Source organism: Conger conger, chromosome 10 (genome assembly GCF_963514075.1).
Source record: "Conger conger chromosome 10, fConCon1.1, whole genome shotgun sequence".
In the NCBI taxonomy this organism is placed as follows: Eukaryota; Metazoa; Chordata; class Actinopteri; order Anguilliformes; family Congridae; genus Conger; species Conger conger.
In genome coordinates, this window is record NC_083769.1 from 27,536,314 (window position 1) to 27,553,697 (window position 17,384).

At 46.7% G+C, this 17,384-nt stretch overlaps 1 protein-coding gene across 1 annotated transcript in view; it reads right to left on the minus strand.

Moving 5' to 3' along the window:
* Positions 1-17,384, minus strand: part of LOC133139028 (inositol 1,4,5-trisphosphate receptor type 1-like) — a 108,002-nt gene that overhangs the window by 11,652 nt on the left and 78,966 nt on the right. Inside the window, 12 exon segments of the mRNA XM_061258267.1 lie at positions 2,589-2,749; positions 3,813-3,978; positions 5,033-5,178; positions 5,989-6,081; positions 6,831-7,020; positions 8,446-8,610; positions 8,965-9,140; positions 13,464-13,488; positions 13,490-13,587; positions 16,265-16,355; positions 16,357-16,458; positions 17,228-17,335. Coding sequence (XP_061114251.1) covers positions 2,589-2,749; positions 3,813-3,978; positions 5,033-5,178; positions 5,989-6,081; positions 6,831-7,020; positions 8,446-8,610; positions 8,965-9,140; positions 13,464-13,488; positions 13,490-13,587; positions 16,265-16,355; positions 16,357-16,458; positions 17,228-17,335 — 1,521 coding nt within the window.

Genomic DNA, 17,384 nt, shown 5'->3' on the forward strand with positions numbered 1-17,384 from the left:
TCACACACACACACACCTGCTCACACACACACACACACACACACACACACACACACCTGCTTACACACCCGCTCACACACAGACCTGCTCACACACAGACCTGCTCACACACAGACCTGCTCACACACACAGACTGGCTTGTCTCACACACAGACCTGCTTCACACACACAGACCTGCTCACACACACACACACCTGCTTACACACAGACCTGCTCACACACACAGACTGGCTTGTCTCACACACAGACCTGCTCACACACACACACACACACAGAGACCCTCTCACACACAGACCTGCTCACACACAAACCAGTTCCGCTCACACACAGACCTGCTCACACAATTTTTTTTAAAATTCCATATCAAGTCTTAAATTAAACACTTTCCCCAAAATCCCCTGCCCACCCTCAATGTGTTTACAACGACCAACACTACCAGTAAATTGTGCAGACTGCTATCACATCATCACAGTCTGCTTCAACTTTGTACCAATTCAAGCAAAATGACGGAAGTGTAGCTTTCATTTCTGAAACCACAAGGACCGATGCAGAACGACAGGATGCAGTGCGGTTTCTACAGAGACAAAACGAGTCAGATGACACAGGCCCCCTCAAAGCCAAAAGGCCAATTTATCAGAGTTGTTAGAACATCGGGCCGTGTACGGTAATTTGAGCCGCTGTGACTGAGTGCTTTGTTTTCTTCACTGGAAACAGGAGATGACGTTGCCCTGCAGTTGGAGGCCATGGCGTGTTAAATTGATAACGATGACATCAATAACAGTCACGTAGTCATTCTATTCCCTGTCCCCTTCTCTCTCTAATTGACTCTGGGATATAGATTTTTCTTTTTGCATACTGAACGGTGAAATTCAGGCCAGCACTGTTGCCCGTGTAGGGCCTGATTTAGCCGTTAGAACTATAGTGCTGATACAGGTTGATAGATGTGGGGCACATTTTAAAGAGGAAGTGCTCTCTGAGCAAACAAGGCATGGGAATGGGAGTAAAGGAGAGATACAGAGAGATTCAGTGACTGACTGAGGGGCCACGCCCAGGAAGAGTCTGCTCGGAGTCTCCCCTCAAACACAGGACCTGATGTTTCATGGGTGAGCTGGGACACGTCCCCCCCCGCCTGTCACTTCCAGTCCCCACAGTTCACCTCGGCTGACCCCGGCCCTTGTGCGGGGGCCCACAGGCACCGCCAGGCCCTGGTCGGTCAGGTCAGCTAATCCATGCCTAGGGTGATGAGTCACAGGACTCCCTGGGGACCCTTAAATTTACGGCAGGAACAGGACCCGGGCAAAGGAAGTCCTGATTCATAAACCCCCCCCCCCCCAAAAGAACCAGAGATCTACGTCAGGAAAGCAGATGGGGGCACACTCGAACCTGCCAGAGCACCTTTAACCTGCCATACTTCACTTCATGCTGTGACTACAAATCTGGAGAACTCTCCACGTACGGCTTCTGAACAAGCACGAGATAGCAGGAAACAGAAGGCTAAGCCGACATGGAAGTCTCCAGCATGGAGGCATGACTGGACGCTGACTGTAGGGCAGGAATGCAGCTCCAGACCTTATGTTTCCCACAGCGCTCAGCTGTCATCATGAGGCAGTGGATCCCCTGGTCACCAGACCGGGACTAAAGGCAGCATGACTAAGACAAGGCATCACTGCGATTAGGGATTAACATCTGATGTCAGCCTAACTCAGTCTAAATTCCCATCGGCATTAAGGACAGACAGCTCAACAGGTCACAAGGGCAGGGATCACACATACCATGGGTAGGTTTTGGACACTTTTACAGACTTAACTTAAATTATTTGGTATGAAAACGAAGGTTGGGTAGCAGAGACTAAACATTTTTCACGAACAAACAGAACTCCATTTATAAAGCCAAACTAGCAATGTTCAGAGAGGCTGTGCAGGGAAATTCCAGCTCCACATGGTTCAATAATGAAGGTTTCACTGTTCAAGACTGTGGTCTTTTTGACTGACCAGTATGGTGATGAAAATAACAGAAGTAATGCAGTCTGAACAGAAGCAGACCAATACAATAATGTTTATATGTGTAAGAATTTTATTTTTATTTATTTAGACAGTGGGGTCTAAGTCCATTGCTACTTTGCTAATGTATGGGTGTTGGTTGGGGGGCGGGTGTGTTAGTTTGGGGGAGGGGGTTATTGTTTCTAGATCCATTTCCCCCTGCAGCACTGCAGAAATGCTGAAATAAGAATAGTGGAAACACAGAGGAGTTTCAGATCAATCTTTTTTGGTTTTATGAGGGAACACGGAAGAAATTTAAGTTCTGCATTATCGGCTTGAGTAAACAGTGTTGCACAAGTATTTTTTCCCTAGAAATATATTTAATTGAACACACCCCCACTTAAAACAAATAGTCACATGTGCATTTCCAGTTAGAAACAACCGCACTCAACTGCAATACTTTGCTAGGGCACATTCATTTACTGGTGCTAGAGTTGCAGAAACGGTGAGTTGCAGAAACTTGAGAAAGGTGAACACAAACATCAGGGAACACAGAACATTCCAGTCACTTTAGCCAGATATAATGGGCCTTTTCCCAGGAAGGCCTACCTTGATCATCTCAGCCACGTAGCTCTCAGGCCCGGTGTATTCCGTGGAGTCCTTCACCTTTACCAACACGATGAAGTACAGATAGTGCCACATGTTGTGTTCCTCCTTGATGTGCTCTTCGAAAGTCACCGTCTTGTTATCAAACTTGTCTCTCTCAAGCCCTAGACAACGCAAGGGGAGGGAAATAAGGCTTCGTCCACACACCATGTCATCCTGCTTTAAAAAAAAGTGTTTGTTCAATGGTAGCTGATAACTGAATGATAACCGACGATATTTGGGATTTAATGGAAATTACATCCCAGTATCTCAAGGGTGTTTGAAAAGGGTCAGTGTAAGGGCAGAACTTCGGTCTAGATGAGCACCAAGACAACCGACTCGACTTATCAAGGTCTAAATTGAAGTCTATGAACAGTAAATTAGTTGAATGAGGTGTCACATTGCTGGGCTAAAACAAAAAGCTGCCCCCACCGCAGCCCTGATCAGATAAGACAGGACACCCCTACACTAACTCATTCACAGGGCAGTATTCCGTTTCATTGGCTAAGGTTTAGTCATTTCACAGTGTGCATTCCCAGGGGGGCAGAAGAAAGAGACCCACGCAATGCAAACATGGGGAAAGCATTACTCTGCAGGGCTCTTCAGAGAACAGGATGCATTCTTTGGTGTGATCGTGATCGTGGTGTGAGGCGGGGCTGACTAAAGACTCTTTCGCCAGAAAACTATGCTGTGCTCACACGTCTCTTATAATACTGGAAACTCGAGAGGTGAACACTCTCAATCAACAGATCGCACAGCCATGGGCTTGTGCATGTTTTGTGTGTGCACTAGTGGGTGTATGTGCACATATGTGCGAGTGTGTGTGTGCGCAGGCGTGCGTGCATATGAACAGTATGTATGCGTGTGTGTGCGTGTGCGTATGAGCAGTACATGTGCGTGTGTGTTCATGTGTTTCGTTGGGTATGATTGAATAAACCCTCCCAGAGGTGCAGTAGAAATGACTGCCTGAGCCGTGTTCTCTGAGGTAGAATCCCATGAATCTGGACACATTCGGAGTGGCGGCGGTGATGACATCACATCAATGACTAAGCATTCTGGAAACCTATGGCAAACCTATGGCAAACGGCACGGAACGACACAACCTGCTGCGCTGCACGCTCAACCCTGGGGCGGGGCATGGGCTTCCTCCTCACTCCCCGCCCACGCTCGCCTGGCCACGCCCCTTACCACAGATGAAGCAGGTCGTCTTGAGCACTTCCTCCTTCTTCTGCTTCTCGCTCCTCAGATCGGCGAAGGTGTCGATGATGACTCCAAAGATCAGGTTGAGGACGATGATGATGACCATGAAGAAGAACAAGAGGTCGTAGATCACCCGGGCAGCAAACAGAGGCTCCTGTGCAGTTAAAGCCTTGATTTAGCGAAACACTCCTCCACCCAACTGCTAAAGGGTTCATCATTTTACATCATTAGAGTACGTCTAACTGTCCCTATTCTGTCAGAAAAAGTGAATACACCACCAGAAACAGATACATTTTAATCCGTGCATCATAATCTTCAGATCTGTCCATCTGTTTACATGAATCAAGGTAAATGTGACCATATGATCAATAATGCAATTATACAAATAAGGACAAAGGCTAATTTCACAATAATCTAGTCATGCGGCATATTTAAGGCCCCTATATGGGAAACTGACATTCGTTAAAGGGAACGGTTTTTCTGAGAAGTCTATTCCTGCAGGAAGTGTTGGGGATGTTCTAAGAAAAGGGTTTCACAACCCGCGGCTGCCCCCAGAAGCTGCCAAGTCACGTGAGCAGTGAGCGGCCTCGCCCAGTACGAGAGGCCCAGAGGCTGGCACCGCTGCTCCAGGCCTCCGCTCCGCTCCGCTCTGGCACCGACTGATTCACCGCTCACTTACCCAGCAACAATCTTTCGTCTTGTTTTGAAACTTCACTTCACTGGCTGCTGCTGCCGTTACACTAACACGCCAAAACAAACCGTTTCTCAGAAAATATGAATCCCCCCCAACTGCAACCCAACGCCCCCTCCGCCTCAAGAGGAAACTCACACAGTGCATGTTTCCCCCCCCCCCCCCCCAACTGTATCTCTAATGTGTCATCTGAATTCAGAGCAAAGAAGACAACACTTTTTTTTAAACAATGCTGGGTGTAATAACACAAACAAAAATGGGGAACTGATCATTTTAAAACTGTACAATAATGCCTATGCCACATACAGCTCACAGAGCTTTATATATGAATGTTTGTCACAACATTTCACAGTATTGACCATTCATATGCATGGGTCAGCGGCACCAGCTAGTGCCAACATTATCACATGGATTCATGAGGAAGGCCTTTGAGATGAGCACAGCTGAGACCGTGCCGTTTCAGGACTGGAGCCCAGAAAGCTCTGGGGCAGTACCCACGCCGCCCCCCGGGTGGCACCTCTTTGGACGGCCTGCGCAGGACGTCTCCGACCCCTCCCCCGCTCCGCAGCCCGTGGCTCAGGACGGTGACGATGCACATGAGCAGGGAGTCACAGGTGCGCTCCTTATCCTCTTTGACATCTTCCGAAATCTTCGTGGTGAGGGCTGCACAACAGAACAAACGCGCAAAACACACACACACACACACACACATTAGGACGCATGTAGATGCATACGCCCACCTGCACTGTAATACCCAATTCATCAAACGGCACTCAGCAGATATCAGAACTCTAAACCCTTGGGTTATTTCACAGAATGCTCAATCTGATTCACTTGGCAGATACCCTGACTGACTTATATAGCTTACTCTTCTAAAATGTCCATTTCTACAGTGGGATATTTTATTGAAATGTATATTGGTAGTCCCCCACCAGGGATTTGATCTTGCAACCTGAGACTCAGTCCCTTAATCACTATCCTCTCACCACTCCTCTCAGACTAATACCAAGTAGAATCAGCTGACATGGTACCTGCTCCTCTGCAGCACATAAAGGGCCCATAAGTTGAGGGTGAGACGGTGCTGATGGGGCCCAGACTGAACCAGCATACCCGTCTGACTGCCTCAATGATTAACATAAGAAGCTTTGGCTCATAAATCTGGAGAATTTCTTTAGATTTTGCCGAGTAAGCAAAGCCGTGCAGGTCTGACCTTTGACCCTGCCGTTTTTGCAGGTCACCACCCCCCTCCTATGGACTGCGATTGAGTGAGGTATCATGCCCCTTCCTAGGGGCACATGGTGACTGAACCTTGTGCTTCTCAGCACTAAACTCGTGATGTTCCAGCCGGGAACATTTTTGGGATCAGCTCAGAGGTGAGTGTCACATGGGCACTTAAAGTGAAGTAAAAGGGGATTCCTGAAAGAAAGAGACCCAGAGAACACCCCTTCCCCAGCTGCCCCGCGGTTGGCGTACCCTCCGTGACGACCTCTGTAGAACAGTTTTCTCCGGAGTCCGTCCCGCACACGTCCGCGGGTATGAACTGGCTTGCCATGCTCGCTCCCTCCTCTGTCCACAAGCAGACGAAGAGAGCAGTCAGGGGGTACGCTAGCCTGACCGGCTAGGCCCATAAGTCTATGGTACATTTACTATGCGTTTCAAATTAATATTTGCATTTCAAATAAATGTTTGATCAAGGCTGATGCAGGCCTGGGACCAAAAAAATTTTACACAGTAGAACTTTCAGAGACAAAACTATTTGTTAATAGGGCTACAATTTAACAAATGTATTTTAAATGCATCAGCCCCAGGCTCTGATGTATGCTGCTCAAAGTTCAGGGATGCGATTTGTTAATGAAAATAAAATAATAATTTATGTCTGACAAATGATGTTCTTGTGTACTTTGTGGGACTCCAGTTGGAGGCTGTGATGCAGGTCTGGACTCATTGACCTGTACTATAATGCTGGCTTCCCAGAACCAAACATATTGGGAGACAAGAAAAGTGCAGAAACTCCAACTTTCCTTTCCTTTGTAGAAGAGCATATGGGGTCAGGACTATGGAAACACGTTCAGAAAATGCAATTGAACCCGATCAGTTTAAGCCTGAGGGAAGCTGCAAGCGAAGACTTGAGGGAATGTTGAGTCTGATTAAGGATTAATGAGCACATTCTCAGACAGAGATGCAGGAGACATACTGCTGCCCTTCTAACAGACACAGACTGAAGTGAGGTGTGTAAATGTGCTGACGCAGACTAATCTGCAGGCTGTGGTGTCAGGAAAGCACACCATTGGGGAAGAGACCCGATAAACCTTTACCTATTGTTGAATTGGGTATCCTGTCCACCTCCAGGATGAAGTCGTCCTTGAAGAAGATGTATCCAACGATGGAGAAGAGGTAGACCAGGATGAGAGCCAGCACTGCAGTCAGGACGATCGAGCGACCATTACGCGTTACACTCTTTATCACGTTCAGTAGCGTCTCTTCTCTGTAGACAAGGTCAAAGAGCTGGACGGAGGAAGCACAGTGCAGAGTCACAGAGCTGAGAGAAGCACAGTCACAGAGCTGAGAGAAGCACAGAGTCACAGAGCTGAGAGAAGCGCAGAGTCACAGATCTGAGAGAAGCACAGAGTCACAGAGCTGAGAGAAGCACAGAGTCACAGAGCTGAGAGAAGCACAGTCACAGAGCTGAGAGAAGCGCAGAGTCACAGAGCTGAGAGAAGCGCAGTCACAGAGCTGAGAGAAGCGCAGAGTCACAGAGCTGAGAGAAGCACAGAGTCACAGAGCTGAGAGAAGCACAGAGTCACAGAGCTGAGAGAAACGCAGAGTCACAGAGCTGAGAGAAGCACAGGGTCACAGAGCTGAGAGAAGCACAGAGTCACAGAGCTCAGGCAGTATGAGGCTACATTATAGTTGTCAAACGGAGTCACAGTACTGAGCAGGTAAAAATTCTAAGACCAAAAAACTAATCACGGATTAAACAGCATAGCTATTGTGTTTCGTGGGGCGGCCTGTAGCGTAGTGGTTACGGTAAATGACTCGGTGGGTCGGTGGTTCTAATCCCGGTGTAGCCACAGTAAGATCCGCACAGCCGTTGGGCCCTTGAGCAAGGCCCTTAACCCTGCATTGCTGCAGGGGAAGATTGTCTCAGGCCTGCTTAGTATGTACGTCACTCTGGATAAGAACGTCTGCCAAATGGCAATAATGTAAATAATGTAATGTTTTATAAATAAAAACTCTAAAAACTATATCATAATTTTACTGATATTTATGCTCCAATATCATGAATATTTCAAAATATGCTGAAAATGATAGTGTAGGGCTTTCAGGGAAGATAAAAAGCATTTGGTTGAAATATTCTCGAGTCATAATTCTCAATCATATATCATGTTTTTTTCAACAAATTTCAGGTTTGTTGAAATTTCAAACCTTATTTCTTTAAAAATTGCATAACCATCGAACAGCTTGCCATTTTAATGTAATGCATGGAAGCATTAATGATGCATTTAAATGAAGAAACTGTGTGTCCTTCCTTCCTGAGAGGAACACATATGCACAGGGCTGACGCACACAAACGGTCATCAGCCTGGAAGGAGTACTGCAATGTTTTCAATTTCTTTCAAAGATTCCTAGTGATCTTCCTAAGGGAGGCAAAATCCAGAAAAGCACATTTCCCAGAGCATAAATTTACAAATCTTTTTCAACGAGTCTATTCACTAAGTGCTTGGGAAGTCCATCTCATTGCTTTCCCAAGGTTCTTTTTGAATTTCGAAACACACAAAAAAACAAAAAAAAAGTTTAATGAAAACAGAACAATACATGATATTACAAGTTAATGTACATCCTTAATTAAGAAGTAATTGTACAAAAACAGCCCACGAGTGCCCTTTAAACAGTTATGGCAGTATCCCACAGTTTCTTCAGGTTGCTCACCAGTAGACTGTAGAAGAAGACATGGACAAACACACCCAGGCTGCAGATGATCAGGTACAGCAGATGATAGAGGAACTCCATGTCCAGGATCATGGCCTTGTAGCCTCGGGTGAACGTCCCTCGGTTTCCGACAAAACTCATCAGGAAGATGATCTTATTGCAGACCTAGACAGGGAGAATGAAAAGGATGCTAGAGTCATGATGTCATGCTGCTGACATCTCGCATATGTAGGAGGGCATAGCTTCACCATACACATTTTATACTACACACCAAAACATACTTCAATGGCTATCTGGGAAAATCTTCCAAAAGGTGTTTTACTATTAACTTGACAACTAGTGGGTGAAAACATTTCTACTGGACATACCATAGTTTCCAAAATAGGCCGTTCAGTTACACAGAGTGAAGCGCATTTGACCTGAGCCGTAGCACAAAGCCACAGTCTAGCACAGTGCTCCAGAAAAAAAGAGAGACAGGTGGCGGTGGTTGCGGGGAATTCCCGTGCAGAGCAGACTCACGTTAAAAGCCCCGAGCAGGAAGAGTGTGGGCTCCAGGCCCACAGAGAAGATGAGGCGGAGGATGGTGGAGGCTATGAGGGCCCGGATGCCGTGAGGCTGAGGCAGGGCGATGACGATGGCCAGTGACACCAGCATGCCCAACCACAGCAGCGCGGACAGGTGGGGCTCCAGAGTCCCTGAGTGACACGGTCAGGGGAAACGGTTACGGTCATGGTCAACCGCACATGAACAGCATGAGCACTTCAAATGGATACGAATGCAAAAATGAGGTCATCGTGTGAGTATGTATATGAAAAATCACCCACGCATCCATCATTCTGTATTATGGATAAAAAGTGCTCTATTCAAAAGTAAGACACGGTGCATATTTTCAGTTGGTCTTGTGTGGGCCACCCCCCCCCCCCACCCGAGTTAAATATTAGCCAATAACTGCCATTGTATGGAAAAAAAGCCATTCAAGTCAGCTGTAGCGCACCAAAAGGCCTCTGTACTGCAGAACTCTGAACTGAAAACATTGTGTTACACAACACAGAAAGTGTGACACAGCTGTGCACTGTAAGCTGTCCCCCTGTGGGGCTTTAGTCTAAGTCTACCTGTAGTTCACCAAATCCTCAGGTAAATCCCAGTTTCACAAAACAGGCTTCAATTTCATGCCAAGCAAAGACCTCAATATCAGTATCGTGCATAATCACAAACAGGAGAAAAGGGGGCAGATGGCTTGATGCTGTAACCAGCATCCTTTTTGTGGATTTGGGGCGGAAAGAGGAGTGTGTGTCCATGTTGCTAGTCCGGTGTGTGTGTGTGTGTGTGTGCGTGTGTGTGACAGGAGGGAGTGGTTGGATGTTGGCTATTACAAGGCAGGGCAGTTACATTTGATTGATGAGAGTGAGAGCGGGAGAGAGAGTGAGAGAGATATTTCAGCAGCAGTCCCCCACCCCTAGTCTCTGCATGCAGAGATCACATGACAGGTGCCAGTTACATAACCGCCGCGGCTAAAAATACCGCCCGCTCCTGAAAGATTGATGCAGAATGGTCTGTGCAAGATTGCCAGGCCCAGGGGGCTGAAGCAGGCCCCCCAGCTCCACCAAAATGAGATGTTCCCTCACAACCCGTTATTGAGCTCCTAATTAACCCATCCATCCTCCTGCAAAACACGCCAGGCAAAGGAGGCCAAACCCAATGCCCCAGCTCCTCCGAATCCGGTCCAGCACGGCCATTTCCACGGAGGGAGGACACGCAAGTTCAAGGTCTCATTTGAGGGCTACCCTGCTTACACTGGCCGAGAGCGAGGTGTCCAGAATTCTCCCAGCTTCACACCTGTCGGCCGCGTTAGGCGAGAGGCCCCTGACATGCGTTCCTGTACATTAAGAGGCAGAACTCCCTGACCTACTTCTGCTGCTCATATCTCGTTTCCATCTATACATTCCAGGAGCGGAGGGAGGGTGAGGCATAAATATGGCAGCTGATCCAGGGCAAAGGTATGCGGGTCGGCTGCGCCCTGCGGGTAGAGCTGCGACAGGCAGGGCACTCTAGCACACCGCTGTGGTAAATTTTTTACTGTCCTCAGTCACGTACTCCTTGCTCTTCTGCTCGGTGCAAACCCCAGCACTTGATTCCCCTGTAGAAATTCCCCTGCAAAATCCACCCTGAACACTGAGCAGATACAGGGTAACTGCGGTACACCGAACAAAAACCAAAAAAACAAACTGCATACCAATCATTAATGCACAAACCGGTTTTCCATCACAGCATACTTGTGCTCTCTGGTGGTAATGCACAATCATTTCTGTGCATGATAAAAAGATTAAATGTAAATAAACAAACAAGATTTTATACAGAAATACACACACACATTCTAACTTGACCTTAAATTCATCCTTCTACTATTCTGTTACACCAGCTGAAAAATGCTCAGTGTTTCTCTGGGATTACAATAAAATGTGCGATATAGCAAAGCAACTCCTCCGACCGGTGGTATAAAGTTTCATTTGTATTCTATATGCGGCAGTGCTGCACGTCAGCAGCAATCGATGGCGTCTGGCACAAATTCAAACAGTAATACGTGCTGGAGAGATCTCTTTATAACAGCCCGCAGAGATTTATAATGGAGGGCAGTGAAGCACGTGCGCATTCCATCTCCCGGGCTGAGGTGTGACTGAGTCACACTGCAGAGACGGTGTCCTGAGCTGAACCGCTGCAGCCAGCGCCATTAGACTCCCAGGACTGCTGAAGCCAGGCTTTCGCTGCACCTCTGACACTGCGCAAGGCAGATGAAAGTTTCTCTCTCGGAGCAAACAATGTCTTTCTCTTTTCTTTTCTTTTTTTCCTCCGATGCTGAGGAAGTTCGGACAAAAGGGAGCGCGCTGGTTGACCCGGGGCGAGAACAATTGAAAGTTTATGAGCGTCACAATGCGGTTCTTGAGTCCACATCTCCGAGCTGGAACAAAGGAGCCCTTCGTAGCAGCAGGCACAAGACTGTGCTAAACCACAGACTGTCCTAACATTCAGAAACAGAGAGAGGGAGAGAGGAAAACAGAGAGGGAAGGTATAGACAAAGCCAAGGAGAAGGGGAGAGAGGGGGGGGAAAAGAGTAAAGACAGCAAGAAAAAGAAAGCATGAGACAGGAGGACAGGCATGGTCACATGGGAAGGAGTGACATTATTCTGTAGGTACAAAAAAGTGCTGGATCTGACCAAACTTACATGACATCGCTTAGCAACAGTGGAGAGTGGTCTTGACACCATTTCAAGAAAAGGACCTGCATCGGAAAACCAATGAGGTGGCTCTTCCTCTGTGGAAAGTCTTTAACTGAAACGAAGTGGTTTCAGATTGCATGCAACATTAGCGCGCAAGAACATTTCAGCCAGTCTGTTTACGTAATCAATCATCTCACCTTTGCATAATTGGTGAATCACCATTTCACCATCACAATTTCACCTTGCATAATTGTCTTTTCCAATTCAGGTCCCTCACCTAGCTTTTCTTGGGAGCATTGAGCTGATAATGGATTTTAGGCGTTCACATAAGCACAAACCGCCTTACCTTCTCAAGCAGCGCTGCTGAAGAGTACATGCTCACACTGCACTACAGGATAGCTAGCGCTAATGGACGTAGAGGTGTCTCTCATGCTGGTAGTCTGCAGGAGTCTGTGAGTGTCTAATGCAGGCCTACCCTCTTCCTGGAGATCGAACATCCCTATTCAAGAGCTAGAGACCTCATTGAGCGGCTAATTAGTACAATCGGGCATGCCAAATTAGGGTTGGAATAAAAACCTACAGGGTGGCAGATCTCCAGGAACAGGGTTGGGCAGCCACCGATGGACATGGTCTGAGTGGTCCAGCCAACCGCAACTCAGCAGGCCTGCATATTCAGCAAACAACCAACTGAACAAGCAGTGTCTTCACCAGAAGGCACAGCCTATATTTGTGGCAAAAGCCTTTTGACAGATCCAGGAATTTGGATGCAAAATAAAATCAATAAAAGGACTGTCTGAGTCAGGTCACTGCCCTGAGTGTTCATTTGTCTACAGGGATTGAAATGCCTTCAGAAAGACCCTGGGACTAAATCAGGACAGCAGTAACGAGAGGAAGTCTGAATTCAGGAAGCAGGATGGACCTCTGTATCACCTCATACAGCCCCCCGGGTAGTGGTCACAGCAATTCACAGTGCAGGTGTTGTGGGGGCGCCCGTAGAGGTGCACTGGGCGGCTCCAGAGGCATTGAGCATTGAGTAATTGAGCCAGGTGGAGATGAAGGAAAGCCGGCTGCACCGGGGCCCTGCCGGGATCCGCCAGAACCCTCCGCCGCGAGGCGTCGCTTTAATTAATCGCACCTCGGAACACCGCAAGCACCTGGGCACCGCCGTGACGCCTCTCCGGTGCCAAGCGCTTATGGGGGAGGAGGAACGCCATATTGAATACTGAGGAAGCAACACAGCCCCTTCGCTGATTAAAATAGCCGCGCCAAAACTGGAGCGATTAGATGGTGCTTAAACCCACGAGTGAACACTACCCTGCCCACACAAAACTCTGCAATCCCACCTGCGAGGGGGATGATGCCGTTTGGAACATTTAAACCTTGCAGTCTATCAGTCTATTCTACTGGGATGCCGATTTCAGCCGCGGACAGATTGAATGCGTTGATTGATAATGCATCAGAAAGAAATTCTGCGAAAACATCCCCATTCTGTGTAAAAACCCAGCAATTAGGACAAAGCCATTAGAAATACACTCTAGAATGTTTGCCAGTTGTAAAGACATTGTACAAGACCACATATTACCTTAAAATGAATACTGCAGTCAGTTTTCTGTGGCCAAAAAAAAAAAAAAAATTTTAGAAGACAATCTAACTTAGCAATTCTTTGACTTAGACCCAGAACACATAGTGTACCGACCAGAATTCTCAAGTATTATACTTGGAAGCTCCTATAAAGCTGAAAAAAAATAACTGTAGATTTCAATGGTAGCCTTTCTGCCCCCACCCTCCCACATCAGGACTGACCTCCATGAACCCCCTCCAGGGGGTTAGAAGAAAGCCACCAGCAGATTCATGAGCACGGCCAAGTTGAAGGAGATGTTGCTCCAGAAGGACATGTTGCGGGAGCACCAGTACAGGACGGGTTGGGCTGGAAAGAACAGCAGAGAAACAGGACATCCTTCAGAACCTGATCCACACCACCCAAACAGAAAGAGAAACATAACCTTTCTAAACCCAGTCACAAGTAAATAAATACAATGCATAATATGCGCGCACACACACACACACACACACATTGAATGGCCACATGGATGGGCACATACCAGCTTTATTACTCCTCTCACATTTTATTAGTTCTCTCAGGTGTCCCCTTTCCATATTTTTCCCCACAGAGTGCTTTCATTCATTCATTCAACAGTACAGGACATGGTGAGACAGCAGGGGTGTCACTGATGTGGCCAACAGCGATGTTCCTTTTGAGCTGGAATTTTTTATAATTTTTATGCAAAGTAAATGTACTTTAATCTAATGGATGGACTTTCATGCTTCAAAATGAAATCTTAATTGATACTGAAAAGCAAATGTTTTCAGAAGTAGTGTGACAAAAATCTGAAACTAATGGGGCCAAAACTACATAATTAAAAATGTGAATTCCACAAACTACATGCAAGACAGTTACACGTCTCATTTACATACATGTGAAAAAGTAAGCTCTAGAATTTTGTGACTGTGACACGTGCATCTTTTTATGGATCGCTGGAACGTTCTCTGTGGGGGGCAATGATGAGAAAGGTGTGACCTCTAGGCCACAACATTTCTGTTTCTTTACGTGCCAAGGGCTCCATTTAAATGACTGCTATTTTGGAAGCAGTGCTAAGTTTGGTGTTATTGGAAAAGAGGAAACGGACCAGGGGATTTTTTTTCCCTTTCGCATGAAACAGAAGGCGCTATTCTTGTGTTTTGCAACAGTGACAGAGGGAGTATAACGTTTTCTCAGTTCTGATTCATATAGATAGTCTTCACGTGTCAAGCACAGCTGTCGGTTATCTGGAAACCCCCTCTACTGACATGCTATGTGCTATAGGCTCTCATTGAGATGGGGAGAGAGAGAGAGAGAGAGAGAGAGAGAGAGAGAGAGAGAGAGAGAGAGAGAGAGAGAGAGAGAGAGAGAGAGAGAGAGAGAGAGAGAGAGAGAGAGAGAGAGAGAGAGAGAGAGAGAGAGAGAGAGAGAGAGAGAGAGAGAGAGAGAGAGAGAGAGAGAGAGAGAAGTATATATAGTATGGCTGTCTTGCCAGATGCTCACACCTTTAGTTTTAAACCTGTTCTGCGAGTGTGTTAAATTAGTCTGTAACCAGCAATTAGTCATTAGTGTGTTTAAATACAGACCTCTATACACTGCTTGTATGTCGTGTTTACATAGGACTTCGCTTAATCAGAGGCCAACAGGGACACAGGGCTAAATGCCAATGTGATGATTTATATGTTAATGTTAAAATGCCATTTGATCATACACAGCGGATGATGTGGTCCAGTCACACACTGCCTCCCTCATAAGCAAAGAAACCTGTTGTTCTTTATTAGCCTGTGTTTTGCCACACATTACTCTGACTCTCCTTCCCTGGACCCAATCCCTGCCCCGCCCCATCCCCATTTCTGCAGGCCTGGTTTGTAGGAAACGGGTCAACTGGCGTCTGCAGGTGGACGGCACGTTTAACTCAAGGTTTCCGGAGTGTTCTCTGGCCACTCCAGTCAGTACAGGATTTCATGGCTGATCTCATTATGGCTGGAGGCACAGTCACCTCAGCGGGCCCTGCTTTGGGTCACTCCCTCAGCTCTTTAAACTCTCAGGAGATTGTGGTGAGGTAATCACATCCTCCATGGCTTTTAAGGGTGTTCCCAAGATAGCCTGCCCTCTGACCCCTTTTTAACTCCAGGCCAAACTGCCAAGTTCATCACAGTGGCGACCGCACACCACAGCTCAAGCTACAAACAAGCTAAAAAGCAGCACAGATCCAAAAGGGAATGGGGATTGACAGGCCAACAGCAGAGAGGAGGCAACAGCAAATCTTCCAGTATTTATTGGTGTGTGATGTACTGCAATCATGGGGAGAAAATGGAAGCTTGAGATTGAAGATCTCAATCAGTGCAGCTGCAGTGTCAGCCCACTTCCTGTTTGGAAAGCCAGGATTCCCCCCAAATGGGCCCCAGTGGAGGGGGTGGATTCTTGTCTCTTTGGATTGAGGAGACTGTTGTCAATGAGGGCTGGGATTGTGTCATTATCAGGGAAAATAACATGTGGTGTTATCCTAGGGTGTTAACTTCAGAAATGTACATGCCTACATTTTTTATTTAAAATCAAGATTACTGTTGCTCTGTACCTCTTTAGGCTGCCAAATATTATGGCAAATTCCATCAGCCATCAGTTTACAGAACTAACTAATGAGGAAGCCATGTTGATCCTATAATCCACCAAGCACTTTTATATCAGGTAAGGGCACGCGTTTTCTGTACTTTTAATATTGTCATGCGATATTTTTACGTTTTTGCAGTGTATTTTATTTTAATGCTGCACATAAATTGCCCTGGTATTATAATAAAGTAGGAATCTGAGTCTGATTCAGTTACCCATTCATTTGTGAACATAATGTTTCCAAGCTACCCGGGCCTACTTAGACCCTTGTAGGACAAGTTTCAGTTTTGTTTTGTCTAAAGTCTGTACAGGGTGAAGGGGTCAGGATGGGGGCATGAGCCTGTGAATGGTTACTAGGCATGAGAAGGTGCACAGGAAGCCCCCTCCTTTGTTTGAGCAGTGGCCAATCAAGTACCTCGTAACTTCTTCTGCCAGTTCATCTCGTTGAAGAGGTCCTCAGCACGCAGGAAGAAGTCGTTGATCTTGCTGCCCTGTTCATCACGCTCGGGTGGTGTAATACACACGCAGTTTGGACTCGCAGGTGAGGAACTCGCAGATATTGGGCACGGGGAAGACGATCTCCTCCATGGTACGATCCTGCCGCACAATCTGAACACAAGCAGAGCCAGGTCACAGAGCTGCATCTCTGGGCAGGGCTAGGTTTCTTTTAATTCATATCAAATGAATTTATTTCTAATTCCTAAATTAAGGGTTTTTTCATTTCTGAATGTTAAAAACACCCCCATAGTAATGGGAAAAGTTGGCACTAGGTCAGAACTCAGAACTCATGTGATTTGAATAGCCAAGGGAGGAAGCAGCTAATTCCCTCCCCCAAAAAGCAAATAATTTAATTTTTACTCATTTAAAAATAAGTATTCCCTTCAGGCCATTTTCGGGACATACTGTTGAAATAAAAGTCTCTAGTTTTGGACAAAATTGGCAGATTTACAGGATTTAGGTTCTAAATGCTTTTTTAGCCGCTTTGGGGTGGAAATCCCCTTTGAAGCTAGATATGCATCGCACACAGCCTACTGCAGTCACCAATGCGCTTCAATTTCAAAACATTCCGCCCCTGATGTGCATTTAAATGTCAAAATGTAAGGCGGTAAACTTTCATACTTTGTTTTCATGTTTTGTACATGTTTTTACACTTCAATTATGCAGAAGCAGCCAGAAAAACAGACGCAACCATTAAATATGTAGCAATTCAGCAGCTAGTCTTGTGTAGTTGCTTTTCATATTTTAGGTTTTAGCATTTCAAATCAGAAAATGCCGTGGTCAAGAGTCACCCCAGGAGAGGTCTTCCATGGAGAGCACTTCAGTAAGGAGTCTACTCAAGCAGGTGTGAGGAGCTGGTGGGGACTGGAAGGTCACTGACCTCGATCTGGGCCGTGTGCTTGGCATAGAACTCTAGGGCCTCATCCCCCTCTCCATTGGTGCCTCCTGGTTTCAGCATGGCCTGCAGCTCCTTGTTATGCCTGGCCAGCTGTGGAGGGCACACAGAAGGAGCACGGGGCATCATCACTGCGTGGGCC